At 35.6% G+C, this 26,663-nt stretch overlaps 1 protein-coding gene across 3 annotated transcripts; it reads right to left on the reverse strand.

Moving 5' to 3' along the window:
* Positions 1 to 12,070: 12,070 nt before the first annotated feature.
* LOC149777507 (uncharacterized) lies at positions 12,071 to 25,610 on the reverse strand. Of its 3 annotated transcripts, XM_089942084.1 has the most exons (5): positions 25,526 to 25,610; positions 24,889 to 24,976; positions 21,410 to 21,539; positions 15,162 to 15,510; positions 12,071 to 13,745 (listed from the first exon to the last, which is right to left on the reverse strand). In XM_089942084.1, exons 4-5 carry the CDS (start codon positions 15,505 to 15,507, stop codon positions 12,460 to 12,462), a joined length of 1,632 nt encoding a protein of 543 aa, XP_089798210.1. In that variant the 5' UTR covers positions 15,508 to 15,510; positions 21,410 to 21,539; positions 24,889 to 24,976; positions 25,526 to 25,610; the 3' UTR covers positions 12,071 to 12,459. The 3 variants fall into 3 exon arrangements, with proteins under 3 accessions (XP_089798210.1, XP_089798212.1, XP_089798211.1); XM_089942086.1 differs by lacking the exon at positions 21,410 to 21,539; XM_089942085.1 differs by lacking the exon at positions 25,526 to 25,610 and having other exon boundaries at positions 24,889 to 25,055.
* Between the last annotated feature and the right edge of the window lie 1,053 nt (positions 25,611 to 26,663).

Genomic DNA, 26,663 nt, shown 5'->3' on the forward strand with positions numbered 1-26,663 from the left:
GGAATAAGTGACAGTGAAATAAAAAAATGTGACATCGACAGCATGATAAACAAAGGAATAGGCAACACTGAAAATCAACTATGTGACATCGACAGTATGTTAAGCAAAGCAATAAGTGACGGTGAAGTCAACTATGTGACAGCGACTGCATGATAGGCAAATGAATAAGTGATAGTGAAATAAACTATCTGACATCCACATCATGATAGCCACAAAAATAAGTGATACTGAAGTCAACAACGTAACAACGACATCATGATAGTCAAAGGAATACGTGTCAATGAAGTCAAAAATGTGACATCGACAGCATGATAGTCAAAGGAATACATGTCAATGAATTCAACAATGTGACATCGACATCATGATAGTCAAAGAAATACGTGTCAATGAAGTCAACAACGTGACAACGACAGCATGATAGTCAAAGGAATACGTGATAATGAAGTCAACAACGTAACAACGACATCACGAGAGTCAAAGGAATACATGTCAATGAAGTCAAAATGTGACATCGACAGCATGATAGTCAAAGGAATACATGTCAATAAAGTCAACAATGTGACATCGACATCATGATAGTCAAAGAAATACGTGTCAATGAAGTCAACAATGTGACATCGACAGCATGATAGTCAAAGAAATACGTGTCAATGAAGTCAACAACGTAACAACGACAGCATGATAGTCAAAGGAATACGTGATAATGAAGTCAACAACGTAACAACGACATCATGAGAGTCAAAGGAATACATGTCAATGAAGTCAACAATGTGACATCGACAGCATGATAGTCAAAGGAATACGTGTCAATGAAGTCAACAATGTAACATCGACAGCATGATAGTCAAAGGAATACGTGTCAATGAAGTCAACAATGTAATAACGACATCATGATTGTCAAAGGAATACGTGTCAATGAAGTCAACAATGTGACATCGACAGCACGATAGTCAAGGGAATAAGTGACAGCGAAGTCAACAACGTGGTGCTTATTTTACCCATCAGCGAGTGAAAAGACATGTTACAAATTGCAGTCCAAACATAAATAAACAATAAATAAAGTCGAGCGATAAAGTAATTGAAACAAACATATTATTACAAAACAGGGACGACCAAAACGTAAAAGAAGATTTGCGAAACATCGTTTTGGTGAATAAAAAATTAAACCGAAACATAACTTATCATATTTTAATTTATTTCCTACGTAAACGAATATAAGTAAATATATTATGTAGTTTATAAAAGAAATGGCAAACTATACATTTTATTGAAAACAAAAGACTATGTTTTTAGTTATCACACTACTGCCGGTGAACAAAAACAATATTTTACTAATGTCAAGAACGAAATCACTCCGAGTAACAATCAACTTCAATGCTAATATTTTATACACCATACCAGAGCCACTGCCACATGCATGTACAGAAACATAAGGAATCTCATAAAGGTTCGTGGGTTTAATAAACCTGAAAACGGTATGCAATAATTTCGATTAAATGATTAATTCAAAACATTCATTAAAAAAGAATATGCACCTTTGCTAGACTCTAATAATGTTTTACCTGCGAACTTTGTTTGATAAAAATGTTATATGCCATTAAACAGAAATACACAGCGGTGCCATAATTCATGTGTGAGCGTTGCGAATTAAGAAAATTCAAATAGGAGAAGATGTATCAGTGTGTGTTTGTGTGTGTGCGTGTTGGATTTTTAACGTATTTTTAACAACTTTTTAGTCATATCGCTACGATGTGTGCAGTGCGGCAGTTTATCGTGATGTCTCTCATTGGAGTACCATGCATGATGTCCCACCGAGATACATTATCCTGACACTAGGCCGATCAGTCCAAACACTAACCTCTTAATGCTGAGCGCCAAGCGAGGCAGCTGTTAGTGCCATTTTATAAGACTTTGGTATGACTCGGCCGGGGTTCCAACCCGAGAAATTCCGCATCCCGGGCGGTATCTCTAACCATAAGTCCACCGGCATTGTCTGAGAAGATGGATCACAATAGTAAACAACTAATTCTTACTTAGCCGTCGACAATAAATCTACATTAACTTTCAAATTAATTGATGCAATAATTAGTCAGTTTGCCCCAAGATGTGTTGATAGTCAGATGTGAAGATAATAATTTGAAACAAGTCATTTATGGTGACAACAAGTTTACATTACATTTACATTAATTAACATGAATGGCAATGAGAAAAGTTCGAAAATAACATAGCTACTAAACCTGATTGATGAATAAAAGAAAACAGAAAAAAGATTTATGATGATCGTTACCTGTTCAAAATATCTATTAAACATTTTGTCTAATGATATACACGCTTTGCAAACATTTAAAGTTTAGATAGATTAAATCGTGCAAGTTGTCCAACGTTCAAAAATAACAACAGCTTTAAAATACAATAGGTTTTATGGTTTCAGTAATGTACATTGAGACTGCTGAGAAGGCGTAAACGAAATATTTCTATTAAAAATGTTTTGATACCTAAATAGAAAAAGCTACACTTAGACTTGAATAATGAAATATAACAAAATTAACAATAGATTACAAATATACTAAATGATTTTACCTAAACAATTAACGAGATTATTTTCAAAACTAACACACTCAGAGCTGTGAAAAAAAGGATTATTCAGAGATAGCACAAATTACAGATGACATCATAACAAAATAAATGTTAATGAAAGCACGATGAATCTAAGAACACGACTTTCGAGTTATCTATTACAGATTCTGTTTGTTGAACTGTACAACAATTTACTGATAGGTGCTGAAAAATCAAAACAGATAACAAGGAATTGGTTTGTTTGAGGTTGGTTATAAATTAACTAATATTTTATACGAATAACCATGGTATTGCAGAATACATGGTACTGCTTATAGAATTAGCTAATGTTGTGCATGAATCAATTCACAAATGAAAGGAAATAAATATTGTGGCAGCTCACAAGATGATTAAAATGAATTTTAGTTCTAGGTATAAATATATCGATTTGAAAGAATTTCATTACAAAATATTCTATCTAATTGTGGAAAGACTATCTTTGCACTAAAGTTTTGTAAAATTCAACTGCCAATTATTTGCCTGGAATGCAAAGAGAAAACAAAACCAAAACTACAATATTATGAATTAAATCCCAAATAGTCATAAACGTTGACTGACAAGTCCAATTGTGTAAAGTTCCAACTGAATTCCAGTGGGATTCCAATTAAGTTCCAATATTGAATTTGTTGATGTGCCTGCAGTTTCGAACGTGGTAATGTGCCAATGGTCTGAAGTGTTGATGAGTTGCTAACAGTCTTTTGATATATCACAACAATATAATCCAAAAACGTTATTGTCTGAATTCACCATAATTCCAAAGTAACTTTTCTGCCCAAGAATATTATTGATGAGCACTTTGTATTTCCAGCAAATAATAATTTGAATAAATGATTCCACCCAAATGAGAATCTGAACACAACAATTATACTGATTTTGCTACAAGATATGAAGTCAAGAATGAGTAACTTGTCAAGTAAACAGCATCATGTAAAAAATCAGCTATGACTCTACTGTCATAAACTAAGTAACAGAAAGAAGCAAAACCAAAAAAGTTTTGTGTAACTTAACAAAAAATTCAATTATCAACGTTATAAATGAAAATGCTAGCGGAACGTACAGTATTATAAATTGAATGCAAAATAATCCAGATAAAGTTCCATATAAATGTGAAATGTTATACCCAGAAATATTCTGGTCCACCAAGAATCATGACGTTCTCAAAATGGCGTTATCCAGAAATCCTTTGAATTATTCAAAATAGTACCAGAATAATAGTATAGTCCAAAAAATGAGCTGTCCAAACAAATGTTGTTGTTTTTTCCCTCTCGAATAATGTATAAGTGCAACATAAAACGTCTGCAGACATAGAATAGGTACATAAGAAATGAGAGTAAGTCCAAAATAGGAATGAATATGATTACTTAGTTCACTCCTTATATACACGTTCCATTACAATTATATTTGACAATATACCCCACGTGACTACTCTTACTACTGAATTTATCTTGAACTTGCCTATTCATGTGACCTAGCCCAACTAATGAGAAGTTACTGAATTCTTCCAGAACCGTCCAAACCCCATCAGCAAATGAGAAATTAATCCAAAATCATCATTAAGTTTTATTATTATGATTTTTAGAGGTAACTGTCAACATATACGTAAGCATCTATTTATATATCCTATATAATTTTGCGCTCTTATTAGGCAAATTTTAAGTAAAGATGCTCCGTAAAATTTACAAACATGAATAAAAAAATTACAAAAATTTGGGAAAAAATCAGGTACTAGGAGTTACAAAAAAAAAATAGATATGCATAACACTATGTTTCAACAAGATATGGTGTAATACTAAATTTATAATTTAAATGATGGTAAACATCAGGTACACCAGTTTGTTTTGCCATGGGGGAATTCCATTGTGCTAGATTGAGATTTGGAAGTGCTGAAAAGACATTTTAGCAATAAACACCTATCAAATTAGTGCTCTTTTTATCTTGTAAATTCGATATGGATTTTTTTTCAGCTCCTAAACTTTTGTCTATGAGTCTCAGGTGCGAGCTCATAACCATTCAAGATACATTCCTTAACTACATCATAATGAGCATTTTGTTATACTGACAGTGGCGTATAAACATCAGCATTTTTTTATTCGAATATATCAATTTGTGTCAGTTTGTAGGAGGTTCATATGGAACGTTTCTCTATTTCCTGATTTTAATACAACAGTCAAATTGAGCCAAATTGCTGAATATTTCGAAATGACGATTTTCATGGCTCACTGTCAAAGAATCAATCAAATCATGATGTTTCGCTTTTGAAAATCTATACTTATTAAAATTTCTTTTATATGAACCTTCAAGTATTTCTTTATGATTCTATTTAAATCCTGTCTATTCATAATCTTTATGCTTGTCGAGTTTAACACATCGCACTTGTCATGGTATTTAAATATGAAGTGTCTGAATTCTCATTTTCAATTAGTCGTATACCTGGTGCCGACCATTTTCGGGATCTTCTTTTCCTTGCTCATTTCCTACGCCTTCGACTCGTCCACTGATGGCGTATATCTGCCCACCAGGTCCGACGGGAGGCTGTTCAACCTTGCACGATTGCGTTCGAAGACCAAAGTGAGGTGGGTGCTGATCAGGGAGATGATCTTCGCTGATGATGCGGCTCGTGTGACCCACACCAAGGTTGCCCTCCAGAGACTGGGAGATCGTTTCCCTGATGCCTGCAAGCAGTTCGGGCTCACCATTAATCTGAACAAGACAAACGTCAGCGTGCCAGATGCCACCACTGCCCCTTTCATCAAAATCAACGGTGTCACCCTGGAATCAGTCAACAACTTTATGTACCTGGGGTCAACCATCAGCAACACTCTCTCGCTAGACAGAAGGCTTGGAAAGGCAAACACCATCATGGCACAACTAGCGAAGATAGTGTGGGAAAACAACCCGCTGACAGAGCACACCAAGATCCAAATCTATTAGGCCTGCGTTCTTAGCGCCCTCATATATGGAAGTGAGACCTGGAGCATCATTATGAGGCAAGAGCGTCGGCTAAACTCCTTCCATATATGGTGCCTTAAACGCATCCTGAAAATTGCCTCGCAAAACCGCGTCCCACACGGAGAGATCCTGCATCGTGCAAGTATTCCCAGCATGTACTCCCTGCTGAGCAAGCGCCGCCTACGTTGGCTGGAACACGTTCGACGAATGCAGGATGAGAGGCTGCCAAAACACATCCTATATGAACAACTGGCCACTGGCACCAGAAGAGTTGGCTGCCCCTCACTCCGTTTCAGTGATGTGTGCAAGAGGGGCATGAAGGCATGTGACATTTCACCCGACGGTTGGGAAGTGCAGGCCGAGGACAGAGGCATCTGGAGACAGACGATCCGTAAGGGCATAGCAGTCGCTGATGTGAGGAGAGGCCAGCTGGCGGCAGAGAAACGTGAGAGAAAGAAGAGCGCGGCAGCAACCACAGCAACTCAGACTTCCCAGTATGTCTGCACCAATTGCAGTAGGGACTGTCACTCACGCATAGGCCTGCACAGCCACAGCAGACATTGCCAAAACCCCAAAGACAGACGACACTCCAAGGGCGCTACTTGCATGGTCTCTCGAGACTGAGCCGCCAGTGATGACAAAATCCTCTGGCTACACAAGAACAGCAAACTTGTCAAATCTAGAATCCCCTGCGATAAGTCTTGACATAGTGGGCTCAGTTAATAAAGCAGTAAAATTAACTTATATCCCTTTTTCTGTATACAGACTTTTGATGTTCACTGCTTTAATCTCATCGCAAAGCAAACATGTCAGTAGCTGAACTTTCGGTACACATATTCTGCTAGAACATTCGGTTCAACTAGATGTGATTATTTTATCAAATCCGTGTCTCTTTAATTAGGTGTAGTAAATTTATCATCTCTTTTGTAAGATTTCAAATGGTATGATAGGATGACAACCCCAGTAAATGACTTTATTTTTGTATGGTAATATCTCCCTAATCTTAATGTGCTAGCAAATAACGATTTTTATTTTAGTGCTGGTTTGTGAATATGCTAGTAATAGTGTGCATTTACTAGTAATCGTATTGATCTACTAGTAATAGTGTGAGCATGCTAGTAATATTATTAATCTGCTGGTAGACGTGTGAATGTATTAATAATAGTGTTAATCTGCTAGTAATAGTTTGAGTACACTAGTAATAGTGTGAGTATACTAGTAAGTGTTAATCTACTAGTAATATCGTGAATATACTAGTAATAGTGTTAATCTACTAGTAATAGTGTGAGTATACTAGTAAGTGTTAATCTACTAGCAATAGTGTGAGTATACTAGTAATAGTGTTAATCTACTAGTAATAGTGTGAGTATACTAGTAAGTATTAATCTACTAGTAATAGTGTGAACGTACTAGTAATAGTGTTAAGCTACTAGTAATAGTGTGAGTATACTAGGAAAATCTTAATCTACTGGTAGAAGTGTGAATGTACTAGTAATAGTGTTAATCTACTAATAATACTGTGAATGTACTAGTAATAGTGTGTATACTCTAGTAAAAGTGTTAATATACTATCAATTACATAATGTTTGAAAAAAAATGCTTAAGTTGATAAAATAATACTGAAATTTCAATTTCTAGAAAGTTTCGATGCATTGATTTCTTGAATAAATACCGAGAAAAGTCTAAGTCACAACGTGGATAGTACACAAATAAATTTATACCTACTTCAATGCAAGTTTTGTAATTAAAATAAAAGCACACATAAACTAAATTATGGTAGAAGTGTGAATGTATGGTTGGCTTGAGCCAACGACCAAAGTACCTACAAAGTAACAGCAGATATGTGGGTACTTAACTTATTTTCATAATCATTCGCTGACAGTGTGAGAGTGAATGCTTATAAAAACAACGACGTTTATAATAATCATTTAAATATCAAAATATACCATGTTACGTGCTGAGTCATTTTTCCGTATAATCTTAGTTGAACCTTGTCCACAGATAGTTTCACGAGTTTGCATCTAATTGGGTCAAAATGCACCTGTGCTATCCCGACTCCGGTGTACTTTCCTGGCCCTGCAAGTGTACAGACACACTAATTTACGATACAATTTTATTTTTCCTCATAGTACTGGTAAATTTTGAAAGGAATCTTAATTAACCTAGGGTAGTTTATTTAAATTGTTGCATGCAAGGGATCTCACTACCGAGGGAATCCAACTAGTCTGTGCGTGTGGTTTAGGGTCAATTGTTATCCGCACTTCAAAGGAGCTCAAAATCAACCGTGGTAGCAAATATAAGTGCTCTTACATGCGCAAATAGTTCCATAATTATCTTTTAATCACCAATGGACCACACATTACAAAAGTGCAATTTCACGCTTACATTATTTTTTTGTGGCTTCAAATTTGTATAACTTATTAGCAATCTTTTCCGCACTGAAGACTATTACTTCACGCCATGTGCTATAAAACATCACCCGAACGCACAATGCAAAGAATTATTCCTATCTCAAATTACTACACATTTATACATTACAATATCTATAGAATTCCTTAGGTTAAAAAAAATAGAGAGGGTACAATTTACGACACTAATCCATGCCATCATTAATTCTCGTGATTAATCTACATTATGACTTATGCGCTGAGAAAATGGCTGATTACTCACTTGTGACCGCTCCAGTGGCCTAGTGGTTAGAGCGTCCATCCCGGAGTCATACCAAAGACTTATAGAAAATGGCACTAACAGCTAACTCGCTAGGCGCCCAGCATTAAGAGGTTAGTGTTAGGACTGGTGGGCCTGGTGTCAGGATAATGTGACTGGGTGGGACATGATGCAACATGTCTGCGGCATGATGTCCCAGTGCTAGACAATGATATCAACTGCCACACTGCAGACATGGTGGCGATATGAGTGAACATTTTGAAAACTACGTTAAAAATCCAAATTACACACACACTTGTGAAATATCTATCGAACACCAATTTCCCATCATCAGCAAATAACCATTAAAATCTAAGAAAGTTATCAACGGAGATGTAAATCGAAATATCCTAGCTTTATTACAATATACTATCTCGAGTCACCATGGGTCGAGGTTTGAGAATTTAGTACATGTTACAAATATTTAAGGAATACTGTATAACAGACTGCTCTCGAAAGTACATGTCTGCAAATGGAAAAGTCTTTTGCATCCCGGATTACTTTACAAACATGTGTTACACAATAAATAAATAAATAAATAAATAAATAAATAAATAAATAAATAAATAAACATATATAACAGAATAAAATATAATAAAAAAGTAAATCGATAACGTCACTAATTATTTCTCATAGTGCACCAATATCCGGAACGAACGTATTTAAACATTATTTTTAAATGGCGCAATATCTACATCACAACTATTTATTCATTCACTGTAGTCTTTATAAGGTACGTAACTTAATAAGCCCTAGTACAAATCAGATTCACTTTGTCTGTGCCCGTAAGTCGCCTAAACTCCACTTTTTAATTTAGAACTCACATTAAGAATTCTTAGATTCGCAAGTAACATAGTATTCTGGCTACAACTAACTTCATTATAGATATTGCAGTGACAGATTAACACACACACACACACGCGCGCGGTTACCTTGCCCACCCCCATCCCTCAGCCTGAAGTTTCCTTTTCTCTGCAACTAATGGCACGAACTCTAATAATATATGTTATTATTGATTGTCTGCTATTAATATTTGTACCTATATGTTAGTAAGTAGATACGTTGTGATAGGTGAGTTTGCTATCTATCAGAAACTGCTGATAACCTCTTTACTAAGGCATCCTGTACACTGCATGTAAATGACAAATGTTATTGGATTCCTCTCCAAAGACTGAATTTCAAATTCTCACATCTATATGATGACTATATAACATTACTTTGTAAATTCCTGGAAACTTACACATTTATATCAATGGCTGTTCAGCAGTATACATTTTTTAGAATACTAATATAGATATAAGATATTATCTTATTATACAAGGACTTTATGTCTACCTTAATATACAATGAATTTATGTCCACCTTGATATACAATGCCTTTATGTCCACCTTAATGTACAAGGGCGTTATGTCTCGCCCACCTAAGCAAAACCATAACAATTATCACCTTTTGCTTTTAAATAAAAGATAAAGTAATTTGTTTTATCGTTGATCTTATGACCTTTATATGTGTTTTAACACTTTATGTCTTTCTGATTAAATAAATTCTTTGTTGTTCAAGGTTACAATTTACCATTCTGTTTGTAGAATCAATCAATCAATCAATCAACCAGTTAATCAATCAATCGATCGATCGATCAAAACAATCAATCGATCAAACAATCATTCAAGCAATCAATCAATCATTGTGCTGCAAAATTACATAATTAAAGATATTGCTGAATAGCTTGATATAGCTAATACTTTTGGTATTTTACACTTAGATCTATATCAGACTTGTAGAAGAAGCTATTTATTAGTTTCGATTACCGATATCATCACATCATTGGATTAATAACAATCGATTAAAAAAGATTGATTTAGCTGGTTGACGCGTGCTATTTTCTAAGGGTATTCCTATCTCAACATTACTTTTTGAGTGCTGATTTACATTTCGTTCTTTTTTAAATGTACTTTGCTCATAGTTGATGTCCTAAATAATCTTGTATCACTGATGATCATATGTAGTACAGTATGCAAGATTTTCTTGTGATGATCATATGAAGTACAGGATGCAAGATTATCTTGTGATGATCATATGAAGTACAGTATGCAAGATTTTCTGGTGATGATCATATGTAGAACGGTATGCAAGATTTTCTTATGATGATCATATGTAGTACTGTACAGTATGCAAGATTTTCTTGTGATGATCATATGTAGTACAGTATGCGAGATTTCTTGTGATGATCATATGTAGTACAGTAAGCGAGATTTTCTTGTGATGATCGTATGTACTACAGTATGCAATATTTTCTTGTGATGATCATATGAGGTACGGTATGCATGATTTTCTTGTGATGATCGTATGTAGTAAAGTATGCAATATTTTCATGTGATGATCTTATGTAATACAGTATACAAGATTTTCTTGTGATGATCGTATGTTGTACAATATGCGAGATTTTCTTGTGATGATCATGTGTAGTACAGTATGCAAGATTTTCTTGTGATGATCGTGTGTAGTACAGTATGCATGATTTTCCTGTGATGAATGTGTGTAGTACAGTATGCAAGATTTTCTTGTGATGATCGTGTGTAGTACAGTATGCAAGATTTTCTCGTGATGATCATAGATAGTACGATATGCGAGATTTTCTTGTGATGATCATATGTAGTACAGTATGCGAGATTTTATTGTGAAGATGATATGCAGTACGGTATGCAAGATTTTCTTGTGATGATCATATTTAGTACAGTAAGCAAGATTTTCTTCTGATCATCATATGTAGCACAGTATGCAAGATTTTCTTGTGCAGTCGGCGAAATTTTTTAACCATCTGTTCTAACTCTAGTGAAGGTTTCTACACACCTATTTACATCTTACGATCCCCAAATGCACGCCATTGACGCTAGAAAGTTCTTCTACTCCTGGTCAATATTAGGGACTCGTTTAGGCTGAAATCCGTGCCATAAACAAGCAAATATTTTCCTTATTTTGTGGGATCTTATCAAATGATTACACATAGTGTTCCCTACTTCAAGTCCAACGATTTAGCATATAAGTAAATCAGCTGTCCATTAAATCACACAAATAATGTCATTCCTTGATTGCTAGTGATTACTTTTTTTTTTGGGGGGGGGGGGGCTAGTCCTCGGGTGAAAATACAAACTGTAATGACTAGACTTGACATACAGAACATGTAAAAACATCAAAGCATCTATCACATTATTGCTCTAGTAAACCCTAGATGTTTGTGTGTCTGTGTGTGCATGTATAACAGAAGATATAAACTGTTGGTATCTCAAAAGTTTCTTTTGCATCCGAGTTTGCATATAATTGTAAAATAAGATGTGGAGCAATTCGAATGTGATGTATGTATGTATGTATGTATGTACGTACGTATGCACGCACGCACGCACGCATGCATGCATGCATGCATGTACGTATTATGTATGTATGTATGTGTCTGTGTGCGTGCATACGCACGCACGCACGCACGCACGGCGCACGCAAATACGTATTATACGTACGTACCTATGTATGTATGTATGTACTCACGCACGCACACACGCACGTACGTGTGACCGTGCGTACGTACAAACGTATGTATGTATGTATGTATGTATGTATGTATGTATGTATGAATGAATGAATGAATGAATGAATGAATGTATGTAAATCCAATCACTCGATAAGTGAATGTAAAATTAGTACTCAGATATATGCTTGTATACAATGATTAGCGTTTCTTGGCAAGTGAGTGAGGAAAGATGGGGTGGTGTAATATAAAGCCATATGAAATAATGTACACATAAATGAAAATTAACATTTATTTATGTTAAACCATCCTCAATCATTTGACGAAACATAAGAGGTGAGAAAGTGAATTGAATAAATATAAAATAATCAGTAATTTTGATGTTTTAAAATATCTCGCTGTCAACGTGCAATCAATCCAGCCGAATCAGATGCTTTAAGCAATTTATAGCAAACTAGTTTGGTAACATCATGTTACGACTGTAACTGCATTACGTGTTTAAACAAAGCAATTTAACTTGCTTGGTAGTCAACTTGACTCGCCTATATTAGCCTCTTACATTTTCTTTATACAGAGGTCATCTTTAATTTTCGAAAAAAAAAATGTGAGCTCATAATAAAACATTGTTAGGTCATTATTTATGTCCTTCATAATTTTATCAAACGCGCTACTGTGCCATTATGAAACGATTTATTTGTTTTACAAGTTTATCTATTGATTGATACATAAAATCAAATTTCTGCATCAGCTGTGGGAACCATGAGAAACCAGGCTGTCCTTGATTTTGGAAACCACTCTGACCACCCCACGGTTGTCCCATACCTCGGCCTCCAATTTGCCCACCCATTAATCCATTGCCTCCATTACCTTGGCCCTCTCCGATTCCGAAACCTCCTGGCATATCTTGCCCATTAATTAGGTGCCCACCTTCACCTTGTCCACCTCCCATGCCCTGCCCACTTCCCATTCCTTGTCTTTCTCCCATACTTTGTCCACGCCCCATACTTCCACCACCTCCCATTCCCCGCCCTGTCATTTCTTGTCCTCCGTTTCCCTGACCGCCAGTACTCTGCCCATTCAGTCTTTGACCTTGAAAAACACCAGGCTGTTGACCTTGACCATTTCCTTCCTGACCCAATCCTTGTCCACGACTTTGACCGTTACCCTGTTGACCCTGACTTGTTTGAATTTGATCTCGCCGTCCCCCAGTTTCGTTAGATACTTGTTGCCCGTTCGATGTATTTTGTTGATTTGTGCCAGGTCCCATATTAGGGCTTTTTCCATTCACTGGTTTCTTTTTTGGAGGACTCTGGGCTGGTCCGCCATTTGGTAAACCCATACTGACACTTTGATTTGGTCGCAAACGTCGTCTCTGACCCATCGGTCGCATGCTAGGTTTTGGCCCCTGATTTTGACCTGCATGTGCTCCAGTTCCTCCTAGACCTTGACCTCCTTCTTGATTACCAACTTGAGTATTACCTCCGTGGCCGAACTCTGTTGGCGAAGTCGGCGACGTTGGCTTTGAAATCGTCGTCTGTACATTCACTCCAATGTCAACTGCGGTTACAGCAAGGGTCGCCTGGGTTGCTGTCGTCTGCTCTGGACCATTGTTCTGCTGTTGTTGATTTTGTTGTTGTTGCTCTGGGCCGTTGTTCTGCTGTTGTTGATTTTGTTGTTCGTTTCCTCCCATGGAGCCCCCTGCTCTCAATCTCTCCCAAGGCTTCTTCGCTGGTTTTATTAACGGCGCACCAGCTGGCCGTCTCCCGTTCATGCGATTACCTGCTTGCTCGAGCCTATTTCTGAAACCCGGTTTAGTTGATGGTGGGTCAATTGTTGTTGTTGGTCCCATTGAAGTTGTCGATCCCCCAGAGTTCCAGGGCCCTGGAGTTGCGCCACCCCCAAGTCCCATTGGTCCACTTCCCATCACTGGACCCATTCCATTCATGCCGCCACCTGTAATTCCAAAGCGTATATCAAGTAATCCAAACATAAAACACTTATTTGCATATAATTGGATGAGTTTCCATGTCTGTTTAGGGTTCATGAAGTTTAGATTGTAAATTGTAATACCATTTACTAATTAACAAATGTTTTATTGCACGTTCTACATAACCTATTCGGAATAAATGTCTTGTCACTGCATTGCAAAGTCCTAATATTTGATTCCAATATATATATATATGTATGTATGTTGTATGCATGTATGTATATGTAGAGGGTGGGGGGTGGGTACGTGGGTGGGTGGGTGTGTACGTGGCGTCGTAACAAAAGCGCGCAAGACAAAAGCGCGCCGACAACTGCGCGCAATGATAAACACCCCGGCAAATACTCGCAAGACAAAAGCGCGCATGTATACAAAGATAAGGTTGAGAAGACAATAGAAAAGGTTAAATGAAAACACAATTCAAAAATGTTAACTGAGAAGTCAATACGCACAAGTAAAATGTACGGTCTTCGTTTGAAGATTACTTGCGAGGAATAGCTCACAATGTTAACATCTAACATTTCTACTTATGATTTACATAAATCAGGCTAGTTTTGCACAATATTCTCTTTGTTTTCAATATTTTACAAAATCAATATTTTAATAAGTCAGTAATTGGTTTGTTGACATTTCACAACAAGTGTGTACAGGGCGCCCGCCGTGTATATAGTAATAAACATTAAATGTAAATAAACCAACATATTTTAGCAAATGTATATGTTTTATTTTTTTAATGCATTATATTGTAAGAACATTTGTTCACACGTTTTTAGGTGCCCTTATATCATGTGCACACTGTCGCTACGCGCTTTTGACTGCGCGCTTATGTCGGCGCGCATTAGTCCTGCGCGCTTTTGTCGGGTCACCTGTGTACGTATGTGTGTATATGTGCATGTGTGTAAGTTTCATAAGATGTTTCTGAATTCTCCAATATATTCACAGACATACTGTAAGCAGGTTTATTACGTTAATTAATAAAGTGATAATGACAGAGGGGGAGAAGTATATATCTATCCATCCATCAATCCATGGGTCCACTAATCCATCCATCCATCCATCTATCTATCTATCTATCTATCGCTACTGTAATATTTCTTATTTTCTTACTTTACACTACCGACTGACTTATATGCTTACTTACTAAATAACAAATCGACCTTTTATAGAGTCTAAATGACCAACTATCTAAACAACAGAATAACAAACTAAATAAGTTATTATATTACAAACCTAATACAAAAATGTATACACTAATATCATTTCTTGATAATAGCAGTTGAGGAATTAGCCATTACACGTTAAAGTCTTAAATTTCGTTGTTTACAAGCCTAGATTTCATTTTTGTTTACCAGTGTTTGATCGAACGATAAGATTATTCCGATTACCTTGTCCCATATCCATAGCTCCTCTGCCTCCTCCTCCTCCTCCTCCTCCTCCTCCCCCTCCCCCTCCTAATCCTGCTCCTCCACCCAAGGCCATGCCCGGGGGGACAGGGGGTCCACCACCTCCCATCATGTAGGGAGGCCCTGATGAACCCATCATCGCGAAATCTCCACCGGGGAAAAAACTAGGATCTGGACCAAAACCTCCGCCTCCTCCTCCAAATCCTGCTTCAAAACCGCCGCCGCCTAAACCTAATTCAAGCCCGGCGTTCCATCCTCCTCCCCCTCGCCACTGACCGTAAACTAGAGGTGTCAGGATAAAAAGGAAGAACTGAAGTGGGGAAGCCATTCTCTGAAAAGTTGGTAAGTAGAAGAGAATATAACAGATATAAAGAACAAATAATAGATTTTCATGCCTTTTCACAAAATACGAAGTTTATAGGACTATGTAAATGGTATTACTTTGCCTTGAAAAACTTTAATCGAGGGGGGTATTGTGTTATGAAATAAATACCATAAAGATCATCGATTAACATAAATTTTGATGCGTCTTCTCATCTGAGAACTGCACTTTTTTAGGACGTTGTTTGCTGACATTTATATGTGTTATTCCATAGCGTATGCATTCCAATAGGTACTAATCACCGACGGCATGATGACGCGGTCAAAGTTTATGTGGATAGGTCTGTGAGGATCCAAGTGTGCATGAGTTAGCACGTTCTTGAGTTGCCAGGTACACGTAAACAAATTAAATTCCTGTTTTTAATTTTTTATGTAATTTTTCTATATCTGATCTAGAGTCTTTGCATCCAACCTTAACTGAGTTAAAACCACTGTACACAACAGCCAAACGTAACCGTCAGTAGTGGCCTTAGCGAAGTGCGACAGGTGAGACAGGTACCCGCAAGCTGGTGGCGAGAAGGTGGGGCGAAAATGTTGGAGTTTGTTTAAATCATATTGCAACTAAAGCAGATTTTATTTGAAAATAAATTAGAGTTTGAAAACAAACATGTATTTTTCAATGAATATTTCACAGAATTTCTCCGGTGATATAGAAATTAGATTTTGGGAACCCTATGTACTCATATCGCACTGGGACAGCACGGCCCTAAAACCACCGCTGATGACCTAAATACCTGTGCATGACATAAAGTTCTTTACAATCAATGACTATGTTTTGCGTGCGGAAACTAATCTGATTTTTTTAAAATGTTACTATTTATTACAAGCAGTGATGATGGAGGTTTTAAATTGGATGTTACAGGAACTTTCAACGAATTATTGGCCATAATTCATAGGTTTTCAAACTGTTGATCGTGGGTTTGTGCATGTAATATATTATACATCCATAGAGTATCCGGAAGTCAGTTGCGGGTACAGAAAGTTTGAGAACCATTCGGCTATATCATGCAGAGGGTAATAGGAGCTAAGTACCTATTCCGAGGACCCACCGAGGAAACAAACTTAACATTGCCGGGGCGGGTAGTGAACCCAAGACCCGTGAACTACTAGCTCGACGCTGTTCCAAACTAGCCTACCACGGCTTCCATTATTACTATAAAGTATATAATGGAACATGTGTAGATTTAGATTTGTGTCCAATATAAAAGATTGTTCGAGCTTTATCTGATTTTAGGCTTATCTGTACTTTTCCGTCCTCAGAAGGGAGAAATACATGTTTTACAAACCGTCAGTTGTTAGTAATCCTTGTTTTGAATTAAAGTAAGTTCTACAGAGTTTTGCCAGACTCTAGCACACCCTCGACAAAACTCTGAAAATTAAGATTTCAGATGTGGCTGTCACCGGTTAGTTCACTTATTTGCTTATGAAAATGCAGTGAACACGAATCAGCTCATGTCATCAAGTAATTTTGAATTTGATCGTTATATGAGACAAACCCAGTTGAATGCATAAGATATTCATCCACTCAACTTTCCACCTCACTATTATTTTGTAGTCGACTGTATAGATTCAACTAAGTTGATAGTATCGGGCACTAGTCTGTCGAATATAAAAGTCCATGTGGTTGTCAATGGATCAGTCCATGGGAATTAAACTGAACCATCACCTCCCTCACAGGCTTAAAATTTCAAAGGGAATGAATCGTCAAAATATAATCAAAAAAGTGAAACCCGAGAAGTAACAGGCACCCACCCCACCCCACCCCATATGAAACTCATTCAATACTCTGCTGCATTAAATCAATCTGAGTTGTACTGGGGCCTCGAGTGGCAGAGTGGTCTGAAATGCTCCCCGTTACGGAACACTTCCATGTCCCCTCTGTCTGAGTGGGTTCGAGTCTCGGACTCGGTAAATGTGGGTATGCGAGAAAGCTTGCCAGTTGCTTCCCGTGGGTCGGTGGTTCTTCCTCCATCACTTATACTGGTCGCCATGTCTTGATAATCGTGTTCTGAAAAATGGCCTCAAACTCGATAACAACTCGATAACAACTCGATAACAACAACAGCAACTCAGTTGTAACAACCTCCAAACTGACCTACTCTGCTCCGGTCAATAGCAGCCAATAGTACAGGCTTTCTCTCTCTTACTATCATTGACCTCTATGTCAATAACCAGTCCATAGGATATTATCACTGATTTTTTTAATAACCAAAATGATTTCTTTACCACCACAAATGTATACAATTAAAAGCAAGTTCTATTTTGCTAAAACAAATACAATTATTTCGGGGAAAAAACTCTTGTTAGAGACTTGTATTATTTTGCACTGGCCGTCGTGTGAAGTCACGAATCAATACTTCATATCTAATAATATCATGTAGCTTTAGTTTCAGACAGATAATAATGTGGCGGTCCAGTACCATTATTTAAATTATATAATACCATGCCTAGAGAAAATGGAATCAGAAAATTAACTTTTAATCAATATAATGAAGCAGTAATTATCTGATTGCTTTGTAAATACTTGTCTTGCGACCTAATAGCCTATACGTACGGATGTTCTATTCTATTTGTAGATCTCTTTAACACTATTCTTAAACCTATTCTAGTCAAGTATTGCACTATAATGCTTCTGTGCACAAACTGTTATATTAAGATCCATTTTAGACTCGTTATATATTTTTCTGATTTTCTTATTTCATTGTTCTATTGACGACATTAAAATTGGACTTCTTTTTCATTTTTAATGATAAAATTTCATAATTATAAACATTAGTAATTCTTATCTTCTTAATTCAAAACAATAATAACAGACAACACAAAAACGTGTAAAAATACTGATGGGAAGCATTCCGATTTTGAATCAGCATAGTATCGTTTAATCATTGTTTTGTAGGTGCGTGGTATAAAAGGATACGTGAACTTGTGATCTTTTTATGAGTCCAGGCCCTTGAGTCTTTGTATCATTTCTGTAACATAACGGCAATCAAATGATGAACTACCTCGTGCTCTAACACGGGGTAAACGTTTTTTTCATTGTGAGTTAAAATCACGGGATTTTTTTTCGTAGGGGTGTAGGGAGTTTAAGATTGAATTTGGGTGAGTTTGTTTTAATCTAGTCAAACTGGGCATAGCTGAACATTATTTATTATTAAATTTACTTTATTCTTGTAATTCACTATCAAATTATAAAAAGAATAACAGCAGTAATAATAATAATAATAATAGTGAAAATAATTACAATAATGATACTAATATGTATTATTATTATTATTATTATTATTATTATTATTATTATTATTATATCTTTGCAGGGTTAAACAATGCATACAAGCAGGAACATTCAGTCAAATTTGCATACCACAATGTTTCATAACATTTATTTAAAAGAACTTCCTGGATAGCACAAAGGTTATCTCTTAGCTTAGATACAAATGAAAACAGCGATAAGGCTTACTGAACTCCGCATCATTTGTTTGTCCGAAAACAATAAGACCTAGTGGGTAAATGACATCATCAAGCATTTATAGCTCTCTAAACAACCCTATAAAACAAAGAATATTTGTCAGTCTTCGGAAAGTGCAATATTTCACCAAGAAAGAAAAATAAGTATATCTCACATGGATAGTGTACTTATATGCTGTCCAAATACAGCGTTTACTCGAAGAAATTGCTAGTTTTTATTTGGACTTCAATCTTCGGGGCATAAACAAATTTCTCCAATTCTTCTTTCTATGCCAAAAACATCAATGATGTAATTTGATAGAGAAAAAAAAAACTTGCGAAAAACTGCAACTTTCTTTTGAATTATAATATTCTTAAGCAAGTTCATCACCTACTTTTATCTCCAAGACAATGTATTCTACACGAGTACATTATAATTCTGTCCGTAAACATTACAGTTTTTCGCGGCACTTTGGGTTCGTCAGGGCTACTTTACAATGCTGTTCTCATCAAGATTTTGAAATCTGCATAAAGACGACTCTGTTTCATTTGCCATTAAATTATAATTTTAATGAGGAAGAACATCGCTTTTTATTAAAATATTTTTTTAAAGATTATTCCTGGCACACCTAACTGACTACATTTTATTACTGTCGTGTGTCCTTATTTAAAATCTTAAATTATCATTTTGTGTGCCACGAATCCAAATGAATCTTTAGTTAAATATGCATGCAACAAAATGGGAACACAGACGGATTAATGGGTGGTGTATGTAGACATCACAAATTGTCCATTCAACCATTGCTTTTATATTCACCAGAGATCATGACTTCAGTAATCACCAGAAATGATATACGAATATAATTGTCATATCTTGCTAACAAACTGCAAATAAAATAAGTGTAAAGTTTTGACTATTTAACAAAATATTGGTTAGCTGGAAATAAAAAAGCTTTATACTAATAATAGGGTGGTTACTAATTCTTCTGCTGTTACTTTCCACGCAAATTATTACAGTTGTTATCTCTGCTAATAAGTATCACCATTTCTGTTGCAACTACTACTACTACTACTGCTACTACTGCTTTCTGGTTATGATTGTTATTCGACAAGGCAGAAATTGGACACAATGATACAAGCCCATTTTCATTAAAAATCGGCTTACCTCATGTATTCTAGCTAATCAGTAAATAAGTTTACAAAAAGATTGAAGACCATGATTTTGTATATATAAAAAATCCACTATATTTATGTATACTAAAGTATTCGCACACCCATCCGTTTGTTTACACACACACACACACACACACACACACACCAATTGAACAAATAAATAGGGGGAATTCTTGTATACATGTGTTCCAAGGGACGCAAAAACAGCATTTACGGAATTGTTGAGATTTTTAAAGACGATAAACTACATCACATATGTTGCTTGAAAACATCGACTGGCACAAGCATATATGGTGACTACGTTGCTAAAGAAACTCCCGTTTCATTCGAAGCGACAACAAGTTGAGAGTGTTTTGCACCCTAAGGCGACAAAATCGATGAACGAAATAACTAAGTTTTATGCATTTGGTATATTTTTGATGTCTTTTTTTCAAATCGATAGGATGGTACAAACAAACAGGATGGTATGATAATATTAAAGGCAATCGATAAATAATTTACACAGTGTTCGAGAAGGTTGGAAATGATTTTTAATTGAAAATCGTAGGGCACCGAATGTCGTCTTTCACTTTCTGAAATATGAAAGCAGTAATTTCATTGTTTAATCCAAATATCCGTCATGCAGGACATTGTCTCTTATGAATGAACGCTGCTATTAACGACAATCTGTTTTGATCTGATAAACTTTTCTGCTGCTTTTGTTGCTGCTGCTACTACTACTACTACTACTACTACATGATGATGGTATGCTTGGAATAGCGCTCATAAATATCTTTGACATCTATTATTACCATAGGAGATATATAAATTTGTTCTTGAGGAGTTCCGGAACATCTCATCCTTAATTGCTTTACATGGACTCCATGTATATCCATGTCTGCATGACAACTGCTCCTTAATTGCTTTGCATGGACTCTATGTATATTCATGCCTGCATGGCATCATTTAAATATTGCATACCCTCTTCCGTCCCGAGCGTGAAGTCAAGCGGTAACGTGTGAAAAGTGAATGTATCAGCACACAGCAAATGAAACAGTATATGAAATGAGTTCTTCAAATATGTATGTAAAATTATGATCGTCCTTCTATCACTAAATATTATGCAATACTTTTGATGCTGTAAATGCAAAGCTAGACAGAACCTAAACATAATTGCTGTTATAAGTATATCTGGCACTAAAAGGATAGGGTAATTACCCAAGGAAAACATTAATCATTGAGAACATACTTACATAAATTATAACTGGCAACTAATGAATGTCGGCTCGTATAATGGGAAGGGAAAACCGCACCAGATGCCAATGTTGTTGTAATAATAACCCTCCTTTTTTTGCTTCGTTTCGAAAAGAAAGGGGTTTAAAACTGAAAGAAAAAATTAAAATATTTTCTTCACTTATATGTTTTTATTATTTTCGCTGTCGTTGTGTAGCTTACAATCCTGTAGAATAATTTAAGGTTTGGATATGAATGAAAATTATACAAAGAAAGTAGTCCTGGTTAAATCTGAATGGAAATAAAACAACAACAAAAATGGCTAAATCTGAATGGAATAAAGAAAATAGTCCTGGTTAAATCTGAACGGAAATGAAATAAAGAATAACGTCCCTGTTAAATCTGAATGGAAATGAAGCAAAGAAAATAGTCGTGGTTAAATCTGAATGGAAATGAAACAAACAAAAAAAAAATAGTCCTGGTTAAATCTAAGCGGAAATGAAACAAAGAAAATGGTCGTGGTTAAATCTAAGCGAAAATGAAACAAAAAAAATGGTCCTGGTTAACAGCGAAATAAATGAGACATGCACAATGGCAGATAACCATATATCAGATAATAACGGTATACTTGCTTGTTCAGGAGAGAGAGAGAGAGAGAGAGAGAGAGAGAGAGAGAGAGAGATGGGGGTGGCGAGGGGAAGAAGTCAAGCTGTAAAAGATGCCATGATAGACAATGCAAATGAAAATATTCCCATTTAGTCCATTTATCTCGCTTTTAATAAATTATGACCAGTTAGTCCATTACTTTACTTTTTTCAGTCCAGATAATGCCATTTTTCAGATCTCAACGGTTTTATTAAAAGGACAATTCGTTGTCATTTACCATCCATCGATTAAAGCACTTGATTGTAAGCAACTTAATGCACTGTAAATGAGCAAGCAAATAAAATACTTTATAACTTTATATAAGTACATATTTGTATTCCTGATTATTCTCATTTGAAATGGGACAGCGTACTTTGACCTATACTAAAAAAAATGATAATAATGTTTTGAGATTTCGTTTTGCACGTAACTTATTTATTGGATTTTACTCCAAAAATGTTACGTTGAAAATGAAAATGGGGATTTTATCTTTTCCAATCTAAAGTATGATAATCATGCTTTAGTCAAAATATTTTAAAGTAGGCTTTCGACTCTTTGTTTTCCCTGCCAAAAGAAAGAAATAGTGAGGAAAATTCACTATTAACTAACAATTGTAGGTGTAATAAATCCTAATTTTACCTGATTGGCTCAAATTCTTCACTGACATCATCAGGTATTTTTTTTCATTCACCTTGGGTGCTCATAATGTTTCGTTGTAATTTAATTTTACCTTTTACTGAGCATAATTAGGAATTCTTCTTTAATGTTTTCCACGAATTGTTTTCTGTTTTTTTTAAACAATGTTTATGGCCAGTACTTTTCATTATTTGGATTAATCTTTATCTTTGGACATGTCCAAACAGAACGCAATGTCTATAATTAAAATGGACTGTGTGGACATGTCCAAAGAGAACATAATATCTATAATTAAACTGGACTGTTTGGACATGTCCGAAGAGTACGCAATGCTTTTTAAAACTGGACCGTGTGGACGTGTATGAAGAACACGCAATGTCTTTAATTAAACAGGAACGTGAGGACATGTCCGCAGAACCCATAGCGTCTTTAATTAAATTGGACAATGCTGACATGTTCGCACATCACAAATTGTCTTTTAACCGCACTAGATCTTGCTGACATATCCGCAGAGCACTTAGTGTCTCTCATTACATTTGGACCGTGTGGACATGTCCAAAGAACACGTAATGTCTTTAATTAAACTGCAATGTATGGACATGTCCGCAGAGCCCATATTGTCTTTAATTAAACTTAACCATGTGGACATAGCACATAGTGTCTTTAACCGCACTGGGTCTTGTGGACATGTCAGAAGAGAACTTAGTGTCTTTACAATTGTCGTTTGCAATCAGGTTATAACCTGAAATCATATAATTCGTATATTGCCTTCCAGCAGACGTATACTTTGTTGTTTTTTTTTCTTCAAGAGTTGCATTATATGACTTTAAAGTAAATAACTATGCATGTTATAAACATCGATGAAATAACGGTGTCGTAACCGGTGTTGCGTCTATTTACCACCCTCTTCTGGATGGCAAATTATGAATATACACATTTTTGATTAAATCCTCGTTTCAGAATATCCCCTGTACCAGACGGATCAGAACCCAAATACAAAATTGTTCTACCTCCCTTGTAAAACAGCTTTGGCGTACGATAATCAACTTAACTGTATACTCGTCCAACAATTATAGCTGATACTCTTCTATATTTATTCAGTTAAGATTTCGCCTAATGTCAGTAAAAATGGGGTGGGGGTGGAACTGGTCGTGCGGAGGTGAATAACAAAAAGAGACCCTCTTTAGTTCATTGAATACATTTTTATTGTTAACCTTTCTAGGGAACATAAAATTTCTTTAACTGTGACGTGTTAGCTATATGCCCTCCTCCCAAATTGTTTGATTTTGTGAGTTTGTGTGTTCTTGGGTGACCGCAAATAATATAACTGGTTTTGAGGTTCTAGCAATTTATCATTGGCATTTTGAACAATTCAAATGAAGGGAAAACACTTATTTTAGGTAATTCTGACCTATGGTAAGTGTATGATTAGAATTGCACAGTAATGATTGGTGTGACCGATGATACGTGTATTATTAGAATTACACAGTAATGATTGGTGTGACCGATGATACGTGTTTGATTAGAATTGCACAGTAATGATTGGTGTGACCGATGATACGTGTATGATTAGAATTGCATCGTAATGATTTCCAAGATAGTTTCGCGAGTTTGCTGGAAGAAGAAGCTAACGCTGAGAGCAATAAACAACTTAGACGTATAAGCAGGTAGCCAAACAATTCTAAAATGAGATGTTAAAATATTGCTTATATTATTAATAAAGAAGACAACAATGCATATCAAAAACTACAATTGTATGAAAATGCGGTTTAATAAGAGCATATAAAAAGTAATACAAAATCAGATTTTTTTCGTGATACAACTTTTTTATACGAAATCTGCCAAACTTGATTCTTGTAAAAGCCATGTACTGCCTTTAAGTTTTACAGGCAAGCAGTCTCATAACTAAATAAGCGAATCTTCTTTCTTATTTTTGTGAGAAAACGGTGACTGAAATTGTTATAAATAAGATGGCCTTGTTCTAAACAATTATCTTGTGCATGAATTTTGTTCCCTGTAATTTATGCTCGTTCTAAAAGAGAGCTTTCTTTTCAAAACACTTAACAGTAAAACCAGTTTTCTATTACGAAAGACAATATTCATAGCATGCTAAATCTTGGAACCGAACAAAACAATATTCAAATGGTGAAAATGAAAGTCTTTTTTCTGGCTACCGATTTATTTCATATTGTAATAGATATTGTATTAATTAGCTTACCTTCAAAAATCAGTCTAAAGTCCCGTTTTATACGCAACCCTGTCCTTTCTTGTCAAAACGAATATCTTACTATGAGTACCGGTTTCTCCTGAAATGTATAGGACCAGTCTTAATGGTAATTAGGGCCAAAAAGGTGAGAGATTGTAGAAAGCAGTTTTCACCAGAGAGGGTGAAATGTTGTTAGGAGATTTGTCTAAAACTGACATACACGAGCAGAGAAGGAAAATCCTTAAACATGCTATGAATATAAAGAAGTTAAGTCGGGAATAAATCTAATTGTGAATGTAAAATTCTAAATTTACTTCTTCGTTTTCGTTACTTCATCAAGCAGTCGTTTGACAGAAAAAGCAATACTATAATGTAAGAAAGATTAATTTCCTGTACATCTAACTAAGTAGATAAAAGAGAAAGAATAGTCTATATACACATGAAAATATTTTTAGATGAAAGTGCAACTTGTAGTGTTGAAGTCTACAGTCCCTTGTAGAAACCAGAATTATCACTCCGGTTTTGGAAATCAAAATAAATTTCTTATACGAAATGTCTTTGATAAAAAATCTGACATGAACACATGTATTTTCCAGAAAAAAAAACTGAATTAATCTTTTTTGAATCCAAGTAATTTGAAATAACTCACAACATAAATTTGAAATAATTCAAAGCAGCACAACATACAACTTCCAGTTTAACAACCCAGCTTCTACTGAGAATAATTCTCCAAAACATAGGTTATATAGCGTTCTAAACGTAAACAAGGGGTCACGTGATCAACTACTCGAAGCTTATAGAAAATATGTACTTGTTAAAGGCACGTACACCCAGTGTGACCTTGACGAAAACCAATCATTTTACCCTAAGAAATAAAAAACAAATTGCACGAAGTCCCATCATTACCTCGACAACAACCAATCATTTTAAAATAAAGAAGAACTTGTTTACGTGCTTGCTACAAATTTTGAAGCAAGGCCAGGATTTAGATCAACACCTGATGTTTATAAACTAACAGTCAAGGTCAAACTAATTTCTTAAAAAAGTATCATCTCTAGTGAATAAATTTACGTTACAATATCATGTAATGAAAAATAAAAAAAATTAATACTGACAAACAATAAAACTGAAATAAATATATATTAAATCAGGTATAATTAAATCAAATATATATAACACTATAAATTGGAATACTTATCGTCAAGCTCATGGAGAAAATCGCTGTACGAATTTAAAAGGGATAAATTCAAACAAATATTGACAGACTCATATCAGGGAAATTGCACGAACTCGAGACAAATACTTTGTGTTTTTGAGGATCTCTTGCTTCTATCGTATCAAAGGCTCTCTGTACCATTATGATCCGTGTATCTCAACCTTCCAGACTTCTGTCCCTTATACAATTTATAACGAGAGGTTACTTTCTATTACCCTGGAGCTAAAAGCTACATGCCTTCCCGCAGAAACTTTGACTAATATTTAGAGGGAGAATTCTTAAAACATTTAATTTCGTCTGGAAAATACCCCCCCCCCTTATTTTTTTAGCTCAGGATTAAATTTTTCTAAATCAGCAAATGGCTATCCTAGTTTGATTAATCATCAATATTTCCGCGTTTGCTTAACAAACTGCTTTCCGCAAAGTATCAGCTAATTACAGTTTTTTCAAACTGTACTTAAATCGTCTACGTTTTAGCGCTATCATTCTGCGATGCGTAAACCCTCAATTCTACTTTTCTCGTCCATAGGTCTGACCATTATCAACGAACTATAATTGCAAAACAAGCATG

Source organism: Sinohyriopsis cumingii, chromosome 18, assembly GCF_028554795.1.
Source record: "Sinohyriopsis cumingii isolate HCF-2022 chromosome 18, ASM2855479v2, whole genome shotgun sequence".
Classification (NCBI taxonomy): domain Eukaryota; kingdom Metazoa; phylum Mollusca; class Bivalvia; order Unionida; family Unionidae; genus Sinohyriopsis; species Sinohyriopsis cumingii.

Coding starts and splice junctions, on each gene's coding strand:
- LOC149777507 (XM_089942086.1), bottom strand. CDS start 15,507: ATGGCTTCCCCACTTCAGTTCTTCCTTTTTATCCTGACACCTCTAGTT. Junction 13,746..15,161: donor AGCTATGGATATGGGACAAG/GTAATCGGAATA, acceptor TTGGAATTACAG/GTGGCGGCATGAATGGAATG.